The sequence below is a fragment of the Camarhynchus parvulus genome, chromosome 5, assembly GCF_901933205.1.
Source record: "Camarhynchus parvulus chromosome 5, STF_HiC, whole genome shotgun sequence".
NCBI classification, from domain to species: Eukaryota; Metazoa; Chordata; class Aves; order Passeriformes; family Thraupidae; genus Camarhynchus; species Camarhynchus parvulus.
Genome location: NC_044575.1, coordinates 26,995,051 through 27,021,970, shown reverse-complemented (window position 1 = coordinate 27,021,970; position 26,920 = coordinate 26,995,051). Strand labels below are relative to the sequence as shown.

At 38.4% G+C, this 26,920-nt stretch overlaps 1 protein-coding gene across 7 annotated transcripts in view; it reads left to right on the top strand.

Annotated features, from left to right (window-relative positions):
- Positions 1 to 26,634, top strand: part of SIPA1L1 (signal induced proliferation associated 1 like 1) — a 200,914-nt gene extending 174,280 nt beyond the window's left edge. For 6 of the 7 annotated variants that reach the window (XM_030949103.1, XM_030949098.1, XM_030949099.1 and 3 more), the window contains 10 exons: positions 3,069 to 3,193; positions 5,822 to 5,940; positions 8,250 to 8,689; positions 14,525 to 14,764; positions 15,829 to 15,994; positions 17,750 to 17,993; positions 20,810 to 20,956; positions 23,117 to 23,231; positions 23,697 to 23,778; positions 24,531 to 26,634. In XM_030949103.1, coding sequence (XP_030804963.1) covers positions 3,069 to 3,193; positions 5,822 to 5,940; positions 8,250 to 8,689; positions 14,525 to 14,764; positions 15,829 to 15,994; positions 17,750 to 17,993; positions 20,810 to 20,956; positions 23,117 to 23,231; positions 23,697 to 23,778; positions 24,531 to 24,674 — 1,822 coding nt within the window. In that variant the 3' untranslated portion in view covers positions 24,675 to 26,634. The remainder of the gene's footprint in view (positions 1 to 3,068; positions 3,194 to 5,821; positions 5,941 to 8,249; positions 8,690 to 14,524; positions 14,765 to 15,828; positions 15,995 to 17,749; positions 17,994 to 20,809; positions 20,957 to 23,116; positions 23,232 to 23,696; positions 23,779 to 24,530) is intronic. The other variant, XM_030949104.1, reaches the window with a different exon arrangement.
- Positions 26,635 to 26,920: the final 286 nt, after the last annotated feature.

Sequence of the window (26,920 nt, the reverse complement as noted above, 5' to 3'; positions counted from 1 at the left end):
TGTTCTCTATGCCATTCTTCAAGCATTTTGAAGTTTCAGCACGGAGATGTGTCCTAGAAATCTTGGCTGTACTGTCATTTTGGAGTTGAAGTTTTAATTCAAGGAAACACAGTTTAAATGGAATAATGAAAGAAGCAATTAATAGGTGAACTTTGCATGTTCTTTATTGGATGCTCTTTAGAAAAACCCCAATTTCTTGACTCCAGTTATTTTACTGTTTTGTTCTATTCCCATAAGAAAAGCAGTTTGCCTCTCATACTGTCCTTGTACACATGAATCATACTTAGGATTTCCCAAACATCTGCCTAAATGGTAAGCATATAAAGACTAAATGGAAAGCATGAAAAATGTGATTGTGAAGGAATGTTTTCCTTGCCTCAAGAAGCAATTAAATGTCTGTCCCTTTACTAAAAGCCGATGCAGTTCCATGTTCATCTTCTGTTGAGATTGGTCTGAAAGAGCAGGTTCAGAGCAGCTCTGCAGCTGTGTTTGGTATCCCAGGTAGGACTGGTCAGCATTACCCTGGATGTGTTGTTAAAGTAGGGGAGAGAAATTGTAACATTGAGTTGCTAAGATGTTAGAGAGAATGATGGGCTGAAATAAGGGCCAAGGGGGACCCATGTCCTGAAGGTAATCTTCCAAAGATGAAGTTCCAGTTTGCTATAGGTACACCACTCTCTGAGATTTCCCAGTGCAGGAAATCTCAACCTCACCATTTGTGCATACATTTATTTATTGTTACACAGTGTGACAATCGGAAGGTTTGTGAAATTTAACTGACCAGGAGAATGGTGAGTCCAGCCTCTGTCAGACATTGGTACAAGCAGTAATTGCTGCCTCTAGATTATTGATCCATATCCTAAGCTGGGTTTAGATAAAAACTTCCTTGCCTTCAAGAATATCCAGATTGATCTTGATGTGTATATGTGTGTTCTGTACACTTACGCTGTGTTTGTGTGTTCGCTATTGCACTGACAATAAATTATTGTAGAAAGTAAAATTTAATCATACATAGATTGACAGCTTATATGCATATGAACATAATGGAGGTTAGGTAAGAGGACATCACAAGAGAAAGCAAACTATTGATGCAGTGCAACTTCATTGCACCAAGATTTGTTTGGGCTTTGGCCTTTTCTTTTAGATACCAGCTTCTAGTTATTTTATAATGAAAATATATTCTTCTCATGAGAGTTTGTTTACAAATATTAAAATTCAGACCACAGATCAGTGTTTAAGAAATCAGTCACCTTTGAAATGCTGTGTTTAGACTTTTTTTACATATCTTGAATTGGTATTGAAATCATCATGTTTAATTCAGGTATTCAATCAGTGAAATCCTACTTAGTCTGTGTGAATAGAAAAGGTAAAATGTTACTTTTTGCATAATTTTAGTGTAAATTGTTTATATTCAGAAGGCAGATATATACAGGTTTTCCTTACTTTTTCTAATTCATCAAAATGTATGCTGGCTGTATCAGGGAGCAGTGAACAAAAGGGAAGTATGATCACGTTTGGGTGAATTTTTAGAAGGCTGAAATTGCAATGTGTGCTGCACATTACAAGTGTGTTCCAGCTGCTTGTTCTGGAGGATGGGAGTGGGATTTTGTTGTTCTGAGCCATATAATTAATGTTGCTGTGGTGGGTTCATTTGAGTTATCAAGTGTGTGAACTTCAAGTGGGATAACCACATTGCGCTTGCTCTGGTAGCTGGGAAGGTGTTTTACATTGGAGGTTGTGTGGGGCAGTCTGTAGCTCATAGAGTAGACAGCACAGCTGGGCTATTTTATTTTCTCTCATTTTATTAGACATTACAGATAGAGAAACTCATTGATATAGAGATGATATATCAGCTTATAATTATTTTGTGTGTTATTCTGTGCATGTAGAGTTGAAGGATTTTCTTTTTCCTTCAGGGTATATCTGATTAAAATAAAAACCTCTGAAATACATTATTCTTGATGAATTCTTAATGATTGATTTGCTATTTCTGAACCAAGCTATAATTCTTGCAGACTTATAAGTGATTTATATGTAATACAGAACTGTAGATTTCAAGTCTTACAGGCTTTTAGGCATATGAGGCATGTAGGCTCAGTGTGGCACATGGGCCCCGTGTGTCTCTTTTGTCATTAGCTTGATCTCCTTGAGTTTACTCTGTCTTTATTTATCTTCCTGAAATCCATCTGCCTATTCTGACAGGATTTGCAAAGTCCATTGAACTTTTCATTTTGCTCTGTATGCTTTCTTTTACAGCAATAGGTGTATGTCTCGCTACTTTCTTACAGCTATATTTAATTTGCAGTAATCCACTCAAATCATTTTATGATCAAATAACTTAAGAATTTACAGAATTTATACACACCAGGATTTGGGAATCCATATTCAACAGTCGACTTTATAGAGGCTTATTAAAAGTATTTGGCGGTGTTAATATTGTCCCAAAGAAATCCATGTTGTTGGCATATATGTCTGCATCAGCCAGAGGTATGACCTTACTACTCTCTTGGTTGGAACCCAGGGAAGTGGCTGAGATCCTTGGGATTGTCCCAACAAACTTTCTGATGCTTTCTTTGACTAGTTTGAGGTAGTGCTTTGAGGTAGTTGAAAGAATCTGATCTTTTCTCAATAAACACACCTCATTTCCCTATGTGGTTTTTATCCAAACTTTTACATTTTGCTCACTATGTTGAGTTTTCTATTACCATGTAACAGTCTGGTCACCTTTTCATGTAAACATCTGTGTAAATAAAAATGCATAATTTTCTTTCTTGATGTTTTGATCTGTTTTTTTTTTTCAATTGTAGCGTTGTAACCAGTTGTTCTTGCCCAAGGATGCTCAATAAATTAATGGATATTGTAATCGTATGCATTAAAGCTGGTAAAAGGGTCTGGAGAGCTACCACAAAAATGAAATGGCAAAGCATTATAAATCCCTCAAGCATTTGTGCTTTGCATTGGTTTGCCCTGTTGTTTGACACTGGGTTCTTAAAAGTGCTCTTTTTTCCCCTTGAGCGAGGTTTATGTATATTTAAAATGCTTATCTGCTTTGTGTTTGGGGAGAACAGGTTTGGAATTAGCCGCAGATCCCCCGCTTCCATTGACAGGCAGAGCACGCAGTCGGACACGGGTGGCAGCGGCAAGTCCACGCCCAGCTGGCAGAGGAGCGAGGACAGCATCGCTGACCAGCTGGGTACGTACGGAGCTCTGACCTTGGCCCTGCCTCTCCTGGCACACACTGAGCCCTTTCTAGGGTGCTGCTTTCAGCGCCTTTCAAAGTTAGCCTTGTTCATCGGGATGAATAATTAGGTCTGGAGCATGCACTGAAGCTTCTGCAGTCTGCTTCCTTGAGACCTAGGAGTATCACCTGAGGAAGAACTGATTTCATTTCCTTATTTGATTGTGGAATTAAATCTGCCTTAATGCTCTTACCCTGAAACATTCTGTCCTTTTAGAGGCAGCTGGGCAGACATACTTATTAATTTGTCTTGCTGCCAAGGACTTATTTGACCTTACCTGCTCTCCTGAGTGGCTTGACTTAGTTCAATTTTTCCTTAGTTGACTAAAGTGCTTGTGATGCTTCCTTTTCAAATGGTGCTATATAAATGCAAATTGATTGTTTGATCATTGAAGCTATAAAAACACCATGTATAAAATGGAAAAAATGCAATTAAAGTTTAAATAGTCAAGTAAATCTATAAGTAGGTAATCACCTTCCACAAATGTATACATTTTCATTGCATGTAGCAATTAAGCTGTCAGCTGAGGGAACACATTAACTACATAAAACAGCTAGGAACTGAGAATTTATATTGTTAGGCCTTCATTTGAAGTTCTTGCACATAGGCCTTTTTCTACAACTATGGCTTGACTTGAAAGGATTACCAGTAAGACTGACACCAGTGAAAAAGTCCTGTCTACAAACAGCAGTTTTCCAACATGATGACCCTGACCAAGGTTGCTAGATTGTGTTTCTCTAAATTTTTTTACCCTAGATTAAACAATTCCATACTTTGTTATTGCATCACTTTATTGCATCACTGTACAAATGGACTAATGTTCTAGGGAGAATACACTTCAGTGACATGAGGAATTTAAGGCATATGCTGCCAGCCTCTGGTTCTGAAGATGTTCTTGGTTCACACACCTTCACAACCTCAGTAAGCTGTGCCTTGTCATCAAAGCCATCTGTCAGTCCCTCCCTCACAACTCCCCCCATACTCACAGTAAAAAACTATGATTATACTAATCTGCAGTTCTTGTTTTGACAGAACAATTTTAATCACATATGTTTTGAAGCTGTATGATGGTAATGACACATGTAAAAATGATCTTTTTGCTCAGCATTACTTTTGCAGACCAACAGTTGGGTGTTGGTGCTGGCACTGAGGGAGCTGCCAACAAGTTCTGTTCTGTAGTGTCAGGTGTCAACATATTAGCAAAATAAATAAAGCCAGAAAGAACAGGAAAAATTACATGGTAGGAGAGATGACTCCAGCATTTGGAAAAGGGTGAGAAATGCACAGTGACGTAAAATCCCTGTATTTTATCTCTTGTGTATTGTCCTGCTTTCATAGAATTGGAAGCTGCATCTCTGATTGGAGACTTTATTGTCAATCTGGTGAATTCAGGTGAAAGTTTGGTTTTTGACAAATAAGTATGTTTCCACTTGGGATAATCTGTCTCAGGGTAAATAAGGCTTTAGGTGTAGTGAATCCACACACTGACACCTTCCTGGCCTATCCTTTGCTGCAGAGCACTTTGTTCTGTGTTCACCAACACTGCTTGCTACCACTTGCCAGGGGAAATCAAGTTTGGTGATGATATTATTACTGGTGTTATGATTATTATTCTTGAAAAAAAACTCACAGCTTTTATTTGTTTTTTAAAAAGCTCATGATGCTGCAGATCAAGATGAACAAACTGTAGCTGTGGTGGAGAAAACACTGCTATTTACAATGGATATTGTTAAGTACTTGATGTTTGTCAGCACATATTCTACTTAAAAGGAGCATTTTTAGAAGAGCAGAATATATGAAGAAGTACATGTAAAAACTTATAACTGAGAGAGATTCTTTTAAAATACTGACCTTGGGCTCTGAGAAGGCAATTACCTACCTAACAGGCTGTGTCTGAACACCCTCTAGACCTTCACAGTTATCTCCTGGGGAAATAAGTTTTATTGGCGAAGTGTATTCCTCTGACTATCCATGTAAGATGAGTGATTTGACTTCCATTCACTTTTGTCAGGTTTAGTTTAGTAAGTATTCCTTTTGTACATCTATGCAGTTTCCACATTCACAGCCAGCAGTGTTTAAGATAGAAAACGTTTATTTAACTCAACTTTGGTAAGAAATATGTGTAGTAGTTGTATTGGGGAAAATGGATTCATTCAAGTGATCTCTGTAGACTTGCTATTGTCCTGCCTTGCATACAATGCCATTTAAGGAAATGTGGGTGTTGAGTCTTTTAAATCTCTCGTCAGCAGGTATCAAGCATTTAGAGATCCAATGTCAGTACCCTGTGAAAGGGAATAGTCTGCTGTTTAAATGCTCTGATACAGTGCTGTTGGACAGTGGGGGCATGATACTGTTCAGATTGTTCTAACCAAAGTCAGAATGGTGGCAGCTAGTTTTTCATGAAGTCTTGATGATTTACACCAGGATGTAATGGGCCCCAAGTTCCTCCCCTGTGTTCTGTCACAATATGTACCTGGTTTTGGCTAAGGTAGTGTCGGAAGAATTGCAGTGTAAAATAAGGTTAGACTTTTTCTTAGCTTGTAGCACTGCTCTCTCAGTCCATGGTGTGTGCTGTGTTGCAGAGCCAACGTGCCATCTCCCAGCAGTCTCAAAAGTACTGCCGTCCTTCCGAGAGAGCCCCAGTGGAAGACTGATGAGACAGGATCCCGTGGTACACTTGTCTCCAAATAAGCAGGGTCATGTAAGTTATCCCAAAAAAGGGATTATTTAATGTTTCACTTTCGCTCTACAAGCTCTTGATACCAAAATTGTTCTAAGTTATATTTAGAGTGTCAATTAAAAAAAATGGCAAAGAAAAAAAAATCCTGTTCCTTACTAGAACATGGAGAACGCAGCAGAGCAGGCCTGTTGGTGCCTAAATCCTACAGCACAGTGTACTGAAATATTTACTAGTTAGTAAAGATTTGCTGCCAGTTGAACAGCAACCTCTTGTCTGTTATCTTGTAAGAAGTAAAGGATTAGTAGAAATTTGCAAAGCTATTCCTAGACTTCACATGTAAGACTTGCAGTTTAACTAGTGTATCTTCTAATGCAATGACCAGAAAGCTGCTGCTTTTGAGACAGACTGGTGATTTTTGTTTTGTATTTTCTCCTTTTTCATAACATACACTGTTGGAAGTCTGTCTCCTGGAATCCTGCTGGAAAAAAACCTTACTTGGTTTATTTGTTTTGAAGTTCTAAATAGTAAATTCTGTCTCTGCAGAGTTAACTATTCATACCTTTGTGGAGACTGTCACTTCCCAATTTGTATACAGAGAGACAGATAAATACAGTAAAGTTCATAAATTTAAAATGTATTGAAAATTACTAAAGTCACTGTAACAAAAGAAGTACACTTTAAGCTTTAAATTACTCAATAGGCTGTATTACTTCTTTTTATTTGTACTGCAGGCTAAAATACAGAGTTGTCTTGCATGATGTTACTGAAAGTATTACTTGCATTTATTTAGATGTGTGAAAGCGTTTATTTGGTTCCAGTCTTTAATTTGCTCCTGCTTGCGACCATTATTCTTTCAATGAAATTGGCAGCGTTGCTTTTAGATTATTAATTCATAACAACACATGTATTATTTAAAGATGAAAACACCAAAGAAACCCGAAGAGTAACACACCTGTCTTCGTATTCTTAGAAGCACAGACTAGTTTTTAAATTTAGATTGACCTGTTTTTCATGAGATGTATTTGACTGCATAGTGATGTAGTACATAACTCATTAGCTTGAGTGCCAAGTGCAATACTGGATTTATTAATACTTGCATTATTCTGGTTTAGTCATTGTTAAAGTAAATCTTTATTATGTGGACAGAGGGATGGGCAAGTGATGAAGTTCTTAATGGAGAAAAGTAACTTTAATCAGAGATTACTAGAAGTCCAGATCAACTTCATATTCCCCCATTTTCCTGTCAATTCTTCCTTTATATTAAACAAAGACATGGATGCTGATGATTCCTTGTTCTCAGTATGCATCTGTTCCCTATTTCCTTCTGAAAACAGAAGCAGTATCTGTTTTTTATATTTGTCTAGGATCTGTATGTCTGTTCAGTAAAATGGTAGACAAATAGAAAACTTTTAAGTCTCCTTTCCATCAATTCCCTTTTTCCCAGTCCATGTGGTCATCTAACAGGTCTGTTGCCTACTACTTCATTTCTGATTCTGTAGATGAGAATTTATCTAAGTTCAGTAGAATTCAAATGGTTATATACCCCAAAGGTAGATGAGCTACTGAGCAGTAAGTGTACGACAAAAGAAATTCTTCTTGAAACGGGATATTCCACCACTATGAAATTAAGGACATTCAGTTTCTTTGTAATAGTGGGCTGTGACCAAGGGCAGGACATAGAAACCAGCCAGGCACTGGCATGACCTGATGGGATAATTTAAAAGCATTACATTTAAGCTGCTTTTCATGCAGCTCTGCCTTTTGGAAAGCAATTTCACATTAGTTAAATGATGGTTCACTGGTCATTTGCAAAGGACATTCCTGCTGAGGAGGTAAGACACCCTACTGCCAAGAGGAGGAAAAGAAGTGGCTATGCTCTTTGACTTTTTGATAGGCAATTGGATTACTAAAATAGCATTCACTTTCTATGGATTGGTTGTGCTTCATGTTCTAAAACATTACAGTCTTAAAATTAGAATATTTTTAATTATTGTAGTTATAAATCAAGTCAAAGTCTACTTAGTTTAGCCAATTTCATTGGACTGGACTGAGCAGAACTGTGCTTGGAAGGAACCACTGCAAGATATTCTGGGATAAAATATAATAGACTCAGGCTTTCCCTGCTTTCCAAATCCATAAGAAACATTTTTTTATGTGCACCCAGCGCAGAGATGTGCATTGTGTTGGAATCCAATTTTTAGAGTTTATTAGTCTCCTCAGTGTATCTATCCAATACCTCCAGGTAGGAGAGCTCCTACTGTACAGTGGTGACATTTGTAACCCTTTATTTTCTCTTCTCCATTGCCATAATTTTGTTGTTTCTTCTGTAGTCTGACAGCCACTACTCCAGCCATTCCAGCAGCAATACACTGTCCAGCAATGCCTCCAGCGCTCACAGCGATGAGAAATGGTATGACAGTGGAGAGCGCACGGAGTCGGAGCTCAACAGCTACAACTACCTTCAAGGGACATCAGCCGACAGCGGCATCGACACCACTTCCTATGGGCCCAGCCACGGCAGCACCGCCTCCCTGGGGGCTGCCACCTCGCCCCGCACAGGCCTGGCCAAGGAGAAGGTGGCCCCGCTGTGGCACAGCTCCAGCGAAGTGGTCTCCATAGCAGACAGGACATTGGAAAAGGACAGCCACATGGACCGGAAAGCTGAATCTTCACTCAGCCTGGATATTCACAATAAGAGTCAGCCTGCCTCCAACCCTCTCACAAGGGAGAACAGTGCTTACAGTTTAAGTGATGCTGTCTCACATACAAGGTAATTTTCACCTCTTGTATGATTGCCCCCCCCATCATTTTCCCATTTTCACTCTCTAACCTATCAAAAGTGAGAAGTGGATGTTGAAGAGAAGGGTTTCTACTTAAGTTAATCAGCGTTTTGAAAGATTTCACTGTGCAGAATGCTTGAAATTAAGACCATCTTTAGTCTTCGCATCTGCTACTCCTTATACTACTAAAAGTCTTTAAGAGCATATTCAGTACTAAACTGCTGCTACCGAACTATGTGTAAGACAGACACGTCTGATATGTTCATGGAGAATATCTTGTAACAACTGGAGTTAATGTGTGGATCAGAAAGGAGATCTGTCCATGTTATTAATGAATAGTTTAATGTTGGATTTATTCTTAGTCCTGTAAGTACTCATTTCAGATGTTTTGCATTTCTTTCCCCCAGTCTTTGTGTTTGGAAATCTGCTCACAGTTGGTATGATCAATAGTGAGAGCAATTTGCTCGGGAGTGCTAACATGTAGATTAATCTCATTCTGCTGCAAGCTTGTGGGTATGACAAGTTACAGTCACCTTCCCTCTCTCCCTCAGTTTTGCCATTTGTAAAATCAGCAATATCAAGTACGTCTGTAATGTGCTTAAACACCTCAAATGGAAGATACACACTTTACAAGTTAATTGGTGCTACTACAACCAGAAAGTATTCCATTTTCCTAACCCATTTTCCAAGAAATATTCAGCATGCTTTCAAAAAAATATTCCTACTCTGTCATACTAGCAGCAAGAAAAAACCCATAGGTCTTTCAGGGAGGATGTGGGATCATCATAATTTGTTTGCCTTGTGGAGCTTGACTGTTGCATTTTTATTCTTAAGGCACCTCTGTTTTGAGTGTGTAGCAAAAATACCTGCAGACTGGAAGTCCAAACCAATTTCTGGTTATTGTGTTGAACAAAGCCACTGTGCAAGACTAGATGTTTGAGAGCAGGTCACTAATTCCTCATACAGTAGCTGTAAATAAGAGGTTGTCGTAGAGACTATAATGTTCTCCATGTGCTTTGTCATGGTGATTTTCATTAAGTAATCCATTAATGGTGGTCCCAGTCTGGTTTACTGCCTCTCTTCATTGGCCATTTTTGGCACCAAAACTCATGCTCAATTGATAGAAATCCCACCCAGGTCTTTGAGACTGGTGTGTTTCCAGTAGCTGCATATGCATGAAGGACTTGAGCAAGTCTGGAGAAAACACTCTGCAGAGGGACTTAGGTTTCTGCCATGTTTGTGTGCTTCCCTTTCTTGAAGGTAAAAAGTCTATATGATTGTCTGCAGTGTTACACCTTTTATTTTCAGATGAGCATGTTTTATGTGCATTTTTTAACACTCAGTAGAATTTACGACATGTCCTGCAGTACTTGTCTGAATGTGACTGGAAGTGACATCAAGTGTTGAGATTATTATACAAAATGCTGATTGCAATAAAGTTAGTAGCATTGTCATTTGGAAGGATTTGTTCTGAAGCCACTTAAAGAATCCTGGAAAATTTATGTAAGTCATGGAAACTTTATTGTAAAGCCTAATAGAATGGCATCTTTGTCTATCTGTGGTTCTGGTCTCTTCTTCAAGCACCAAATAGGGTTAGTTCCCTAGAAAAGCTGAGAAAATTTTATAGAAAGAAACACTTTGCAGGGCGGGCACACCATGACAGTTCTTTTCTTCCATATATAATATACTTTGCAACATGCCTGCAAGCTGGTGTCTAGGTTGTTGTCTCGTTATTTATTATATTATAATATTGTGTCACCAGACATGGTGTTTTCTCTAGTTGGTGTGGATTAATTAACATGATGTTTCTCTGATCGTATTGGAATTATTCTCCTTTTCATTTGGGGCTGTCACTGAAATTTCCAGATACAGGTTTCCTGGGCTTTATTCTGGAGAAAACAGTTGAGGTTTCTTTTGGCCAAGTTTCATTTAAAACTGAGATGTTAATAATGCAACTCTTTACAAAAAGGTGTAGTAGCAGTTTGTAGAACACGTGGGACATGATACTTGAGAAATGCAGAAATACTTGCACACACATCGTTTGTTATGGCAGATTATAAACAGATTGACTAATGTTCCTTCTTTATTACTTCTTATTTTGAAGACCAGAGCATGTATTTGATGCCTCACAATCAAACAAAGGCACAGTCTAGGATAAAAAGCTTTGATTTTGTTTCTTGAGGCATCCTCAGTTGGTTGCACACTGAACAGCAGTGGAACCCTAGGTCATCCAGCTGTTTGTTCCCAACTCCTTTCTCATTACTTCCTCTGTGGAGGCACAAAAGCTTGGAGCTGGAAGCTGGTTAAAGTGGCTCTTCCAAAAGACAAGCACAGATTATGGAGATTATTATGAAGATGCCTGCTTCACGAAGGTGAAGGAGGGGAGACGAAAGAAAGATTCTGAACAGGCTACTTTTCATGAGAAATGAACAGCTTAATTGGTGTGTTTCTCTATCGGCTTCTAAATTGCTATCCTTTGTTGCTTCTCATTTTTTTATCTTTTGCCTGTGGATGCCATAATGTCTGGAATGTCTTTAAAATTAGGTTTGTGAGCAAGAAGAAAAGGAATATGGCCCTAAAAAGATCTCTGTGACAAAAGAAAAGAAAATAACTACAAATTAGAGTGTTTGTGTCTGTAGAAGACGAGTGATAATTACAGCTCAGATCATTTAATGGTGCATAAAAGAACTTGTACCTGAGAACTGGTGGCAAAATGTAAATTACAGTGATTAACTTTTATAGCAGAGCTTCTGGCTGGGTTTTATTTTTCTTTTCCACCCCCATTCCCAAAGTCCTTCCTGATGATTGTGCAGATTTCTCATAGCATCCCAGGAGAACTGCATTATGTAGGCCAGTAATTATACGGAGTCATTATAGCTGAATGTCATTAAATGAAGCAGTATATGCTGATGGCATGAGTTCCTTACCAAAAAAAAAATTAAATCAAACTTTCATTTCTACCTAAGCTATACAGTTTCTTATTGTCTTCTTACCAAAATTAAAAGGATAATCTTGACTATTTGTAATCAAGTACATTTTTTATTAATTCTGATTATTTTAAGATACTTATAATATTATTTATTGTAGAGTGCTTTTATGAATGGCTCATCTGAAATTCTTGCAGACAGTCATGTAGTATTTGAATGGTTTTTATAATTCAGTCCTTGGTGTCTCAGTAATTGAAGTGGGAGATAAGGGACCAATAGTGGTCCCTTATCTCTGTGTCCTGAGAAAGAGGACTCAGTCTCTTCCAGATACAACTGAGCTGGTCTAGGCATCTGTTGCAGTATGATGAATTCTCTGCATGCTTCCTGGTGTCAAATATTCTAGTAACTTCCCATCACTACCATAGTGCTCGAGCTCTGATTTAGTTTTTGTAGAGTATATCCAAAGACTTTTGCTCTCCAAATAGGCTCTCATTTAACAATTGTGGCTCTGTACCTGTCAGTATACTGTTGGCCTGCCTGTGTTTACTGGTAGGGTGAAAATCTTCAGTCATATTCACAATTCTGTGCATAGTCCTGAAGCAGAATATCCTCCCAAAAATACTATATTGTAAAAACCACACCTCAAAATATGCAATGCCCCTTAAAGAAAACTGTATTTTAAATTGCATGCTAATTTTCCTAGCATTTACCAGGCTGCTCTTGGCGCCTATTATATTATGCATATTATCATAAATATTCAAATAATAAGACCTAAAATGCACAATGTGTATTTATAGTATGTTATATAATAAATATTATACATATATATGCATCTTACATAAATTTTATGTCAAGCATAATTAACATCATTGTTGCCTTCTTTCCCCAGTAACACTAAGGATCAACACCAGTAGCCTATCCAGGAGCTGAATATTTATTTTTACTGGTTTTTATTAACGAATTATTTGTCACAACTAGCACTTCCTTGAGAAATATTTGATGGGTTGAAAAATTCTGGAATGTGGACAGAGATTCCTTTCTCCTTATTCCCTACACTGAAGTAGACTTTTCTACTTCTTGAGTGTATTTAGGAGGGGGTAAAAAGGGCAGTTTATGCTGTGCTAGTGATACCTTACAGATGGGCTGGTTTGCTCAGCATGCGTAGGAGATTTTTTCAGTACTGGAAGAGACAAAGGGGGAATGAAGAAATATTTACTGCCTATTCCCCTAGCTCTTAATTTTCTCTGCTTTCTTGCTATAAATTATGCTTACTTATATCTGTTACAAATATGAAGGTTGTGCTGTGCAGCACCAAATATATGGGATTGATGGACAGGAAAATATCTTCCTGTGTTTTCTCAGTCTGCTGTCTTTTGTATAGGCCTTTCAAATGTAGAGATGGAGGGAAGGAAGAAATATAATTCTTTAATACAAAATCTGTATTATTGTAATGTAATTTGTATGCAAATGGAGAGGGTGCATCTTGCCCCTGATGTGATGCCCCTGGGCTGCAGTGCACCCAGGCTGTTCATCAAGCCCACAGCACTTCAGTGGTGGGAATCGTGGTGCTTAACTTGAGCCATATGAAAATGAAACAGATTTCAGGGTGATTCTTTTGACTCCATCTGTTGTCAATGAAGAGAGAGAAGAAACTCCAAACCATTAATTCACCCTGCATATCTCAGATCTCTAATTTAAGACAAGCAGAACCACCTCCTTGGGATATTTCTTCATTGACTACTAGAGCAGGAGCCAGACAAGTGGCATAGATTAGGTAACTGACTGCTTAAGACTAAATGTAGGCGGTATTATTTTCCCAGGTGGCAACATTAAATTTAACCTTCTTTTTTTCTGTTTCACTAAGAGGGATAGATGTGAAAATGCATTGTTTTATTAAGTTATTAAAAGATTGATGAAGAATTTCCTGCTATGCAAAGGGAGAAGAGATTATTCAGTGACTTTATTTAGCCTTCCAGCTAATTTTTATTTCTCAGTCAGAAGCTGTTCTTTACCGTGGGGCCATCTGTTTCAAGTTCCTTCTCTGCAGTGTTGGATCCAGGAATGAAAATGTGGCTAAGTTGTGTAGAGAGCTGGTAGAAAACTGGTCTCCAGATATATAATGCTACTTCAGTATTAAAGCTGTACACAACAATTTCCTGTTATTGTGCTTATAGATGACTGACCTTTTAAGGTTGTTATAGTAAATATTGTCTAAGGCCTAGCACTCCTGATAGGAAACAAGTTCCATCAGATTTGAGCATCAGCATAACTAAAGAGTATCTTCCATCTCAAGTCCCTCTCCTTCTCCCAACAAGCTGCAGTTGGTCTTCCCAGCTCCATTTTCTGTCTTGACAAATGGTAATATATGTTAGAGACCTGCTCTAACTTCTAAATTTAAGCTTTTTTTTTTTCTTGCAAATGCTTAATAAATGATTTTCAGCTGAAATTCAGGAAGGCCTATTTTGAGAGCTGTATTGGTTTCTTCTTTAGTTTGTTTTGGGGTTTTAAAGAGATGTTTCTTGTTGTTTAAATTCCCTCAAAATATGTTTTCTTTTAAAGCCAGGATTTCCAGCAGGAATTTGGACTTCGGTTCTTTTTTACTAATTCAACTAAAATCTCATTTATTACTTTTAAACTGCCTAATGCCAGTTTCCCATTTTGTGAAGGGTGGTTGTATTGTATCCTCAGAGGTTGCTTGCGAAATTTTTCCATTACTATGTGAGGTGTTTTTAATGACATGTTGGTGGAAGGCCCTTAAGAAGAGCAAACTGGTTTTGCTACTCTATCTGCTGTTGATAAGAATAACATCTTGTGCGCAGAGTTCTGCTCTAAAATCAATTAAACAAGGCCTGTATACACAGATTTGAGGCAATTTTTGTCTTTATGTTCTTCTCCTAGTACCATGAGCTCACGACACTCTGCCAGCCCTGTTGTTTTCACCAGTGCCAGAAGCTCACCTAAAGAAGAGCTTCATTCTGCTACTTCTCCCCAGCTTGCACCTTCTTTCTCCTCCTCCTCTTCCTCCTCGTCTGGTCCTAGGACTTTCTACCCTCGCCAGGGTGCTACTAGCAAGTATCTGATCGGATGGAAAAAGCCAGAAGGGACGATAAACTCAGTGGGGTTTATGGATTCAAGAAAGTAAGACTGTTTTTTTTTTCTTGTTTGATCATTTGCTTTAATTGCAAAAGAAACATTTTGATCTGTGACAGTTCTCTGTAGAGTAGAACTCAAGACTAATACAATGCCTCATCTTCTGTAGAACTTAATCTCTAATCTAGTCTTCTTGGAGTATGGTTTAAGTATTTGATAGTTGGCTAATCTCATTCCCTGTTAACTTGTAAAAGTTGGGGGTTTTATAATTTCTAGAAAGCTCTGTGGATTTCAGTCCTATTAAAGCTTATATTTTCTTGGGCCTACTTAAAGGTGACTCAAAATGCTATTTGAGCAAATATTAAAAATCCTCTTATTGTAGAGCCTGAGTTTTACTTAAACCTCTCATCCATGTAGTAGTACCGTGCATGTTGTGCATTAACTCTGGCATTCCACGTTGCCCTGTTAAAATTGCTGCCAGTATCCAGTCTAACTGGCTTAAAGCAAGCCAAGATATCTCAGCTTTACAATATGAAAGCATCTCTTTTTGAAGAGAAATTGAGAAACAACTTACTGGTGAAAATATTGTTAAGTATGACTCAAAAAGCAAGTAGTTCAGAAAGCCTGTTTCAAAGTAATTTATTCAAACCTTCTTGACTGTTACTGAGTCAGGCACAGTATCCCTAGATGATACCAATAGCTGACTGTCAAAAGGAAATGGTGAAACTTTGTGATAACTACATTATAAAAAGCCAGTTGAAATATTAAAGAAACTTGGTGATTCACTGCTTATGGGCTTACTGAATACACGTGTTTTTATGTTTGTACAGAATACATGTTATTTTAACGGATTCAGTCCCTTATTAAGAAAATGTATTAACCTTTCAATTATTTAATTGTATTGCTAGTTGATGCTTTTAAACAAGCTTAGTGCTTCCACAGGTATCCACTAAGGTGAGTCTCTGCTATAGCAGTGAAACTTCTTCCATCCTCTGTACCCTCTACTTAGATATTTTCTTTTAAAAACTTGAGGGTGCTATAATTCTTGTTTCATTCATACCTCCTGCCCCAGGGCTTTGAGACCTGAATGTGTCTGTTCCATTTCATTTAAGACGTCACCAGAGTGATGGCAATGAAATGGCCCACCCTCGGCTGCGGGCGTCGGCAAGAGACCTGCGGGCGTCCCCAAAACGAGCGTCCAAGTCCACTGTCGAAGAAGAGCTGAAGAAATTGATAGATCTTGATAGCCCAACACCTGAATCCCAGAAGAATTTTAAGGTATGTTAAAGAGAGAGATAGGATATTTTCTGTTCTCATCCATAGCAGGAAAATAAAATGCAAGGCAATCCCTGAATTCTTATCATGGACAGAAAATAATCTCTTTGTAGCTGATTACTGGAGAAGCAATTTGTTGAAAAGTTTCATTATTACAGTCTCTGCAATATTATTACAACTTTGTGTGCTGATTTAAAGAGACTAATATGCCAAATTGCAAAGAACATTTAGTACTGCTGGGTTATGGAAAATCCTGTAGTGTTGTCTTATATATTTTAACTGTTCTTCTCTGATTGCATCACTAGACAGTGACTTACTGACAGTACTGAAATTCCTTGCAAAAAGCACACTTTTATACCTCACTAATCCTGTTACCAAAAATGATCCCTAAACTTAAGCCTATTTTTTTGCAGAATAGTTAGAAACATTTCCTGATATGTTTCAAAATACGTTGAATAACATGTAAGTGCATATATTAATTTTTAGAATCCATAATCCAGAAGAGAATGTCTTGATTTCTGTCTTCATGTACAGCCAATGCTTGTCATCCAGAGCCCACATTGTTTCCACAGCAACCATGCAGAAGAGAGAGCTGTAACTTCATTTTTTGCTAGTAAAAACCTGAAGTGGCTTGTTAAAGTTTGTAAGTGTGGCTTCCATGCACAGAATATTTAAGATGATGCATTTGAGGCCAGAGATAAAAAAACTTTGTTATTGGCAAGATAACATTTTCTTAGGCTTGTGGTAGTTCTGAGGGGAACTGGGACATGAGTGATGTAAACACCTCCTGTTGATTGTTTTGAGCAAGAGCATTGTTCTCATTCCAAGATGTCTTCCCAAGTTTGCTGTTTTTCTGCTGTGGGGTTAGTGAATCAGTTCTTACCCCGATCTTTATTTCCTGATCGCACTTTTGATAAATTTCAGCAAGTTAAAAACATTCTGTCACACCAATAAATTGCATCTTAAAACTAAAATGGCATTTTAAAACCAACTTGATTCTGCCCACTGTATGAATTAGATTTCATTTTACAGAAGTCGTACAGCAAAAAAATTTTTGACCAAATTTCAACCAAACGGTAAAGAAATGTTACGCCTTAGAGACAGCTATGTTGCTACAGACTTCATGAAAATCAGTGTCTCTGCTGGTTGGAATGGTCATGATAGTGGCTCTCTGGCACTGGCCTGAGAGTGCAAAACTCCTGGCTACCCCAGCACTACTTTCTCCTGTATGGAGCATGGAGGAAGCTGGGCTGATGGTGGAGGTAAGACACAAGCTCTCTTATTCATGGGAGTGCTTTTGATTCAAATACTTCTGAAGACCCACAGCAGTGGTGGGTATTCCTCGTTGTTCAGTAACAGGAGACTTCTAATTAGCCGGCATTTGCTGGTGCTGGGCCTGCAATAATGCAGCCAGTCCTGTGCAATGGGGGAACTCTGGTTTGTGCAGCATTCAGGCTCTTTCTGTATCCATTTCTCTGCTACATATCAGCTCTGGAGTCAGCAAGGGCTGCCTGAGATTTCCACTCCCGAAGTTTGAAGGGTGTTTGAAATGTGAGATAGGCAAAAAAAAATCTATATATTTTACCTACTTATAACCTCCTTAAAAGCCAATTCCTTCAGTTCTTTTTCCTGTCCACTCTGAAAAAATGCTATGTAAAACTTGGTTTCTTACTTAAAAAAAGTTTAAAAAACTATTTCAAGTTTCTTTATTGATTATTTTTTTCTCATTTCTTTTTATTTGTGTTTATGAATGTATAGTCACACACTCTGTCCTGTCAGTCTCCCTTTCCCAGCACTCCTACCACAAGGCGTGCCTTGCAAAGGACTTTGTCAGATGAGAGTATTTACAGTGGTCAAAGGGATCACTTCTTCACCTCGCGGGCCTCGCTCCTGGACCAAGCCATGCCAAATGATGTTCTGTTCACCAGCACCTACCCTTCTCTCCCAAAGTCGCTGCCCTTACGGAGACCATCCTATACTTTGGGAATGAAATCACTACATGGTAAGTGGATTTCCCATTTTTCAGCTTCCGGAGGAATCTTTTGTGAATCATCTTGGGGGAAAATGCAATTGGTAGTTCTATCTTTATTTTGCTCAGATGAGGAGTCCAGTCATGTGAAAATGTGAAAAAGGACGGGAATTTAATTTTTTTCCCTCATTTCAGTGGGTGTAACATGGCATGACTGGTCATGCATTTGCCTTGTAGAGGGAGCACAGAAATTTGCCTCACTGGCTGCAAGTTTCTCTCATTTCTTCCAAGAGTCACCTAGATCAGTTGGACCAATGGACAAATAATGTATTCCTGGTTATCGACCAGAGAGAACTTCAGGTGTCAGTTCCTTACTGTGGGATTCCGGGAACAAAATTTGATTAGAAAAATGATACAGAAGTGGGTAAATAGTAGTGGACATTTATATATAAAGCTTTTATTGTGCCAACTGTTCAGTTGTTTTTAAATTAATTCCCGTACCCTATTTATTTTACAGTACATGAATTACTTACTTTAGTCACACAGTTAACCAGAAAAAGTTATTTGTAAAGTGCTGTCAAGAAGACACTCAGCTTTCTCCCTTTAGTTTACTGAAAAGTCTCAGTTGGATTATTTGATGGGTTGTGTGTCACTGCACGTGAATGTCACAGTGAGAAATGGAATTTTCACAGGTTCCCACTGTACTTCATAACTGAGTGTGTTTTCCAGAAATAGAGGTAGATCTCAGGGTAGGATTCTGCAATGTTTCCTGAAGAAGTACATATCTGCTCTGATTTATTCATGTTTTAGTATGTTTCAAGAGGAAAATGCAAGGCTATCAATAGATTCAACTCACTATAGTGGGCCCTAAGCACAGTCTGTATTTAGCTACACAGGATGCATTTGACAGTGAAGGCTGATGAAGAAATCTATTTTAAATTCTTTTCATCTGACTGTGATCACCAGGCATCAGTTTTCAGTGTTGAACCTGACATTTTCCTGAGCTGTTGTGTCTGTATAATGTGTTTCTTGCATAAGAGTTAGGAAACGGAGCTCTTTTCATTTCTATTTTTTATATGCACTAAAACAACTTTGTAGACTTGGTTATGCTTGTAACTGGATGGAGGATTTGGTTTCTGAGGGCTTGGGGTCAGAAGATTAATGATGCCACCAGAGTACAAGTGGAAAGCAGCACTTTGTCTCTTTTCATTTAAATGCTGTATTTTCCAAAAAGAAAACTACAAAACCTTCTTTTGTTATAATGTTCTCTTCCACCCTAAACTGATAATTCCTCCTAGCTCATAACCTTTCTACCTCTGTCAACAAAACAAGATTTTCCATTTTCTATAAAACGTAGGAACTGCATGATAAAAGGACCAGGTATTTGACTGGCACACAAATTGTCTTCCTACACAGACTTTGCTGAGAAAAGGATTAAATAAGCTAGATATTTAGTACCACAAGTATTTGTTGGTTTCCAGTTGCTCAAAATTCTTTAAATTCAGAGATTCCAGAGCACATCCATTTTTTTAGAGGAAAAATGTTGAGCTAAAAATGCTCACATTTGTTCATCTGCCTTAACAATCCAACATTTTTAAAACAGGTAGCTTTTCAAATACTTAGATTTTCATCTAATTGCATGTATCTTTTTACTAATTGGAAATATTTTCATGTTAACAACCTCCAAAATAACTCTTTCAAGAGCTAAGACAAGAATCCTCAGTGTTAATAATACTGAATGTAACAAAATAAAATGTAACAAAATTACATTTTAAAAAAGTAAATGCACACAGACACAAAAAAATCAAGATTTCTGAGCCAAGAAGTGAATGCGGTGTAGCTTTTCTGGTCACTGTTCCCCAGGCAGCAATATGATTTAGCTGAAGTTCTTATGAATTATTTTAGTTATTGAAGTTACATAGTTATTAGGCTATCCAAAACAAAAGGGGGGAGAGGGAAATAAACAACACAACTCAGGCATTTTGGGATTGTGTCCTGCCTGTCACACTGTCTTTCTGTTCTGTATGATCCAAGCAGACTCTTTTCCCTTATCTTCTCAGTAGCTTCCTCCCAATTGCCCAGTCCATCTTCTCACCCCTACATCTCTCTCTTCTAATACTGCCTACAAAGTTTTGAAAACTTCTTCACATCTTGACAGAGGGCATGAGAAAGGAAGTTGTTGCTGCTTCTGAGCTCACACATGTGCATTGCACATTTTTTGGTTGTCCAGACAGTAAACTGAAATAAAGTAGATAATTCTTGGTTGACAGTTTGGTGTTGCCCTAATTAGTGGTGAAAATCTTAGTGCTTCACTTCTGTTGTTTTAATTTGCACAAAAAATACAGGGATTTTGAATCCTTCTTTCAAGCTTGCCAATGCTTTTTTCCATAGTGAGCCGTGTAACAGGTTACAGGTGGGTGTGGCTATATTTTAGTAAAGATCTGAAGGTTTCACTGAACTGCTGAGAGATGTGCAATGCTCTGGAAGTAATTTTAAGGGTTTTCTTGTTCTGATTCATCTTGGTAGGCTTAATTCGGCTCCATTGGTTTACAAGATTGTAAAGAGGAAGGAAAAAACCTTACAGTTTTGGGTTGGTTTTTGGGTTTTTTTGGGGCACTCAGCTGAAAAGATTAAGGCAAGTTAGAAGGGAGCTGAATGTGCTGGCTTTAGAAAACTGCCTTGCGAAGGGCTGTATCTGGTGAACTGTAGCTGATGAAACATTCTTCTGAATTTTGGCTGATTTTGAAAAGTGCTATACCAGAAAAGTTAAGAACAGGGTATTCAATATATTAAGAAAGGAATTTTTGGGTATTTTTATGGAGTTTATAATCTATTCTGCATTGCTCCAGGAGAGTTTTCTGCCTCAGACAGCTCCCTCACAGATATCCAGGAGCAAAGACGGCAGCCCATGCCAGACCCTGGTCTTATGCCATTGCCTGATGCTGCCTCTGATCTGGATTGGTCAAACTTGGTAGATGCTGCCAAAGCTTTTGAAGGTAAGTTTTCACAATACAACACCTAGGAAGCTGGTCTTTGTGCATACTTCATTAAGGACTGTGGGGTTTGTGTTTGTTTGGGTTTATTTTAATCCTGACTTTTAGTTTATTTGTTCTTAATTTTCTTCTTAGTCTGAAGCTTAAGCTCATTTAAAATACTGACTCAAGTGTCAAGAGCCTGAAACTTTGTATGTAATAGTCAGATACCATTTCTTCATACTGGAAATCCTCAGTGGTATGGTTTGGCCAAATCTTTGTGAAACTGGTCACTTTTCATTTCATGTAAAACAGTTGTAGGCAGCTGGTCTGGGAAAGGGCACAAAAGTGCAAAAGTAAAGTCGTATAGTAGGGGAAAAGCACACTAGAGATTGCTTGCTTGCTGCACTAGTAAGAAGTACATGTTACACAGCTGCAGTTTGCTACAAGATAATTTGGGAAATATGCCTTGTTGGTAAATACTTTTTCATTGCCTCTGCATACCCTGAAGATATAGATTTGCATGTAAGTGTTGTTTCATGCTATGGCATTTTCCATCTCCATGACCCTTGGTAAACTGAAGAGAACTGTAAACTGTCTAGATACATTTGAACTTAAAGCTTAAAATGCAGTTTAGACTAAAGAGAATTTATGTTACTAGAATCCAATGGAAAAATCTTCTAGGTGTGTGAAACAGAAGTGCCTCTTTCTAGTATCTGCATAAATGCTGTCCCACCTTCATGGAAGTGTTTTTTCACTTGTCTTGAATCTTTTAGACCTTATTCAACATAGTTGGAGAAGTCTGTGAAGTAATTTGATTTCTTGGCTGTTCTCTGATAGTAGCCTTAGATATCATTAGGGCAGTGGGTGTCTCTGAGTGTTCAGAGTACTCGTGTCCTCTGCTGTGTTGCAACAGGAGTTGTAGGAGCAGTTTGGCTCATATTTGAGCTGTACAGTTTTCAGGAGAGTATTCAATGTAAGACATGGTCCTCAAGAGAAGATGAATTTGTAGTGATGTTTTTTCATCACCACATATGGGTGAAACTCAGGTTTTAACACATTTCCTTCTGGTTGACAGTTTCTCTTTAAAGGATCCCCTCATTTTTGGTGAGATTTATTTGACTGTCCCCATTAACCTGAATCCCTCACTTGGTAGGCCCCAGATTCACTTGTGTTTCTCTTCAGAAGTGTGAACACAGTCACTGTGGTCAAGATAACAAACTGACGGCTCAGATGAAGAAAAGCTGGAGTAATGTGTTAGCTGGCAGCTTCACCTCACTGCTATAAAAATACATTCAAATTTGACTTGGAGAAGGATCTCAATATAATTCCATTGGTGTTTGGTTGTCTGGTCTCAGTATCCCAGTCTCTGGTCTCTGACAAGTGCCAGCAGGGATTGACACATACCAAGGAACCTAAATTCTGATTTGTGATCCTGAACACCTCCTCTCCACCATTGATTGGTGTCCTCAGCACAAGCCCCTGAAGTTACAAATTATGGTATCTGTACCAGCTGAAAGAAAAACTTCCTGGATCCCTGAGCTACACCAACCTGTAGTATAAAAATTTGCCAAACAGAAAAAGACAATACTCTTCTGTTTCCAGTGAGAGCCCAACAGCTGCTGAGGTTAAGTTATTAAGCTAAAGTTTTTATACCACTGTCTGTCACACCATGTGACAGTGTTTTAGAGATGTGTAAGAACATTTGAACAGTTACAGGACAAGAAATACACACACAAGGCAGGAAAGAGGTTTCATGTTTCAATCTGAAAATGTTTTATAAAACATAAGGAAAAAACCTCAGGTTCTGAAAAATTACATTGGTCAAATTGCACACAGTGAGCTTTTCTTTCCTCAAGATAAAGCTATTCTTTATAGAGTAAAAGAAGCTAAATATAGTTGCTAAGTTATTGGGTGGTATCATGCAGTCATACCCAGGAAGATCTGCACAGTGCCTGCTTGTGCCAGAACCAGTACTTCCTGACTCCAGTACAGTGGCAGACCTGGTGCAAACGCACTGCCAGTTTGCTTCCATCAAGTGGACATGGGTATGTCATATCATCACTTTACCTTGCTTGAAACAGACTGAAATTGCTGAGGTGCTGCAGTGTAGCTGTTGTGCTGTGCATGAACAAATAATCATTACTGCTACCATGGTTTTTCTCTGTATGTTTGCCTTCTCAGTTCAGCGAGCTTCATTCTTTGCTGCTGCTGATGAAAATCACAGACCTGTGAGCGCTGCTTCCAGCAGTGATCAGGCTGAGGACCAGCTTACTGCACAGATAAAGCCTTATACAGGGTAAGTAAATACACCAGATGTGCAGGCTTTCCTAGCTACAAACCTCATTTGGAAGCCATCTCCAGGCTTCATGCAGTAACACTTCAGAAGTTCTCATGAAGATGGAGTTGGGAGGTGAAAATAAAAGAATTGTAAGTCCAGTTGAATCTTTTTGCAGGTTTTTTCTTGTCTGAGATGTTCATGAAACTGTCCAAAGCAATGGTTAATTTAAGGCATATACAGTGAGTTCAAGTAGAAAGAAGTCAAGTGATGGGATGACCCCAAGTAATCATGAGTTAAATTTGATCTCTTGTTTAATGTGCTGCATGTATTCCATGTACTCTTTATTATGTTTATTTTGTGACTCCTTGGTGCACACAAATGGATACCTTCATAAAGGCACTTGGTATAGACAAAGCTTCTAGCTACCCCATGTGAAGGCAGTAAATCATATTGATACCTATTCTTGTTTCCTGCTTTCAACAGTAAAGAATCCCCTCCAACTCTCGCCTCTAAAGTGGACCAACTGGAAGGTTTGCTGAAGATGCTGCAAGAAGATCTAAGGAAGGTAAGCATTTCATCTACAGAAGGATTTATATGACATGTATTTAGTTGGTGCTTGGTGGTGCTAATAACTCTGTAATCCTACTTTGCCATGCCTGAGCCTGTGACAGTCTCTTCCTGGTATGAGAAAAAGACATTTCTTTGCTACTTTTCTCAGGCTTCTAATTATGCATGGCTGGGATGGGGTGTCTGAATTTGTAGGCGTTTGATTCCTCTGCTTAAATTAGGAGGGTGATTCACAGTACCTCCACACCTAATTCAGGTGACACTGCAAAAGGCTTGAAGTTAGTCCATAAAAATGTATCCTGCTGATGAAAAATTGGCAGTGTTATCTAAATCTGTAATTTCTGCAGTGGAAACTTCCTGTATTGTTTTAATGCCTGCTTGGTCCAAGAAGGCTCTGCAGTAGTGAGATGAAGTCTCTTAGCTGGGAAAGTGTTTGCAGGAAGATTCCCTGCCCTTTACTTTGTTAACCATCAGCACTTGTACATACAGAACAACTCATGGCCAATTTTATTGGACTACCTAGGGAGTCAGCTTCTGTATTGGGATCTAATACAAAGAAATCCTGTTCATGCAATCAAAACATGGGCAAGGAAACATCACTAATGTCCCTTGGATGTAAACCCGTGTGTTACTGCACATAAAATCCTTAAAAAGAACGAGTCTTATGCTCTCAAGAGATTCCTGCTGCTCTAGATAGATAGGAAGCATGACCTGAAATTTCTAAGATCTGTATTTTTCCTTGTCCCTAAGGAAAAAGAGGACAAGGCCAGCCTTCAGGCTGAAGTGCAACATCTGCGGGAAGACAACTTGAGGTTACAGGAGGAATCCCAGAATGCAACTGAAAAGCTGAAGAAATTCACTGAATGGGTTTTCAACACAATTGATATGAACTGAGAACAGTGTACGGGGAAGGAAACTATCTGTTATGAATATTATTACTGGGACTTAAGCTTTAATGCCACCTTAATTATGACGTGAAAGTATAGTCAGAGCAATTCCCTGTTCTTCATCCTCCAATAACCCTTTTTTGCATCTCTGCGCGCACTCAGAACAATTGCAGATCAACAATCAATGTCTGCCTTTTGTAGAAAAAACAAAGTAAATAATTTTAAAAAGGTAAAATAAAATAAAAGTTTAACTGCTAAAATGTGAATGTCTATTTTTTGCACATTGTCTCTTTATCTGTTATGTACAAAATGATTTGGAGGCCAGGATCAGGCTTACTGTTCCATCTGCCTCTGTTTCCATTAACTCCTTTCTCTCTGTTTCAGGTAATCTGCTTTTCCTTGCAGCTTTGGCAAATATTATGACATCTAGAAAATTAGAAAGAAATGTTTACTTTACTGCTCTTCTAACATTGTTTTCTGAAGTATGCCACAGACAAGGGGATGTAATGCAATTTTTTAGGTGTCTCCTTAGCAATTTGCGCTTGGTTACTAGTGCTACCTTCCCATACATTGCAGAGAGCGCGTGTCCATAGTGTATGGTACAGTACAACCAGCATCACAGCTTAGAGAGAGACTAGAGAGGTGAGCCATGGGTCAGGCATATTATCACACATTGATTGCATTAGCATTTCTGGTGGCCTTTCTTTCCTGTGGAAACAATGGCTGCAAGTACCTTTGCAAACAGCAAAACTAGGCATGCTGCAGTTCATACCACATCAGGCAGGCTGAGACATCCGCAATCCAGCAACAGTGCTCAGTTAAATACAGCACCCTGCCCTTCCAGGGGAGTCTGGTGCTTGCATACGTGCAGGAGACTTAAGCTGAAGTTGTAAAGAGATTAAGATTTTTTTTTCTCCCCCCTGAAATGTTACCATGAAAAACCACACAAACTATCACTGTGTACCTGCCCTCCCATTCTGTTTCCCTTGCTTTCTCAAATCACAGCAGATTTGAGAAAAGTTTATTCAAGTTCTGGTTTGTTGCATAAGAGTTCTTATAAATCCTTTACTATGGAAGATAGAGGAATATGTAAAGGGGAATTAGAGAAGTGTATTTTTCAAAGCACTGGGACAGGATTGGAGCTCTGAAATCCTGAGTCCCCAGAGAAACTGTCTCTCACGGGATTTCCCAAACTGCTTCATGCCAGCAAAGTTGATTTCTTGTTCTTTGAAGGAACAGCTAACTTGCCACAACGTGTTACCTCTACAGAAAATACCTTTTAGGTGTCAAAATACAGCTTTTAAGCACCACGGTCTGCACAGGCATTGAACTGTGCAGTGTGCTGAGAAACCTTTTCTACTCCCTTCTGAGGATCTAGTTACTACCTTAGTAAATATTGCCTTCCATAAAGTGCAGTGTATGTGGGGGTTAATTTCGAGAGCATCCTCTCACTCCCCTATTATCACATTCTCAAATCAACAGATTAAAATCACTGGCACAGTCTTGTCAAAGACTTCCATGCTCTCTTCAAATCCCTTTTTCACAATCTTTAATCTTGCTGCACACAAGTACACACTACACTTCAACCTCAAACTTCATTTGTGATGCTAATCCCCATGGAGTTCTTCTCTAATGTTTTGTCATGGAAATGGATCTCTTTGGAACTATTTCTGGAGTGCTTTTGTAAAGGTTTAGAATGTCTTGGGTTTTTTAATTACTTGTATGAAGGAGATTTATATAATGCCTGATATTATTTGTAAATGGGAAATATTGCTAACATCTCTGAGCATCCTGAAGTCTTGCTTTTATTCTCTTTTAAGTTTGGTTTTATTTTATTTCAAAAAATATTTTGGGACTTTGGGCAGACTATTTATTAGAGTTTTGCAACAGAGTTCTTCTTGTATGATGCCACTGAAGGCTACTTGTAAAATTCTGACAATAAAACTCATTTTAAAGGTTCTTCTAAACCATTTTCTGATTTTGTTGGATTTGTTAAGACTTTCCAGAGTGTCCATTTCTTCCTGTTTTCTTCACGTACCACTTTTCTCAGTAGTTATTGATACAGGAGTTCCATTCTCTATTAGATTCCTAATTTTTATCCCTTTGAAGGCCATTGCTTGGTAAGTAAAAAACACTTAATCCCTTGTCTTTTTACTTGTATTATTGCACAAATATATCTTCTTCCCCCGTTTACTAGGGTTTGCTACTTTTAACAGTTGCTCTGGGCTTCACCAGAGTGTTACAAAGGAGAGG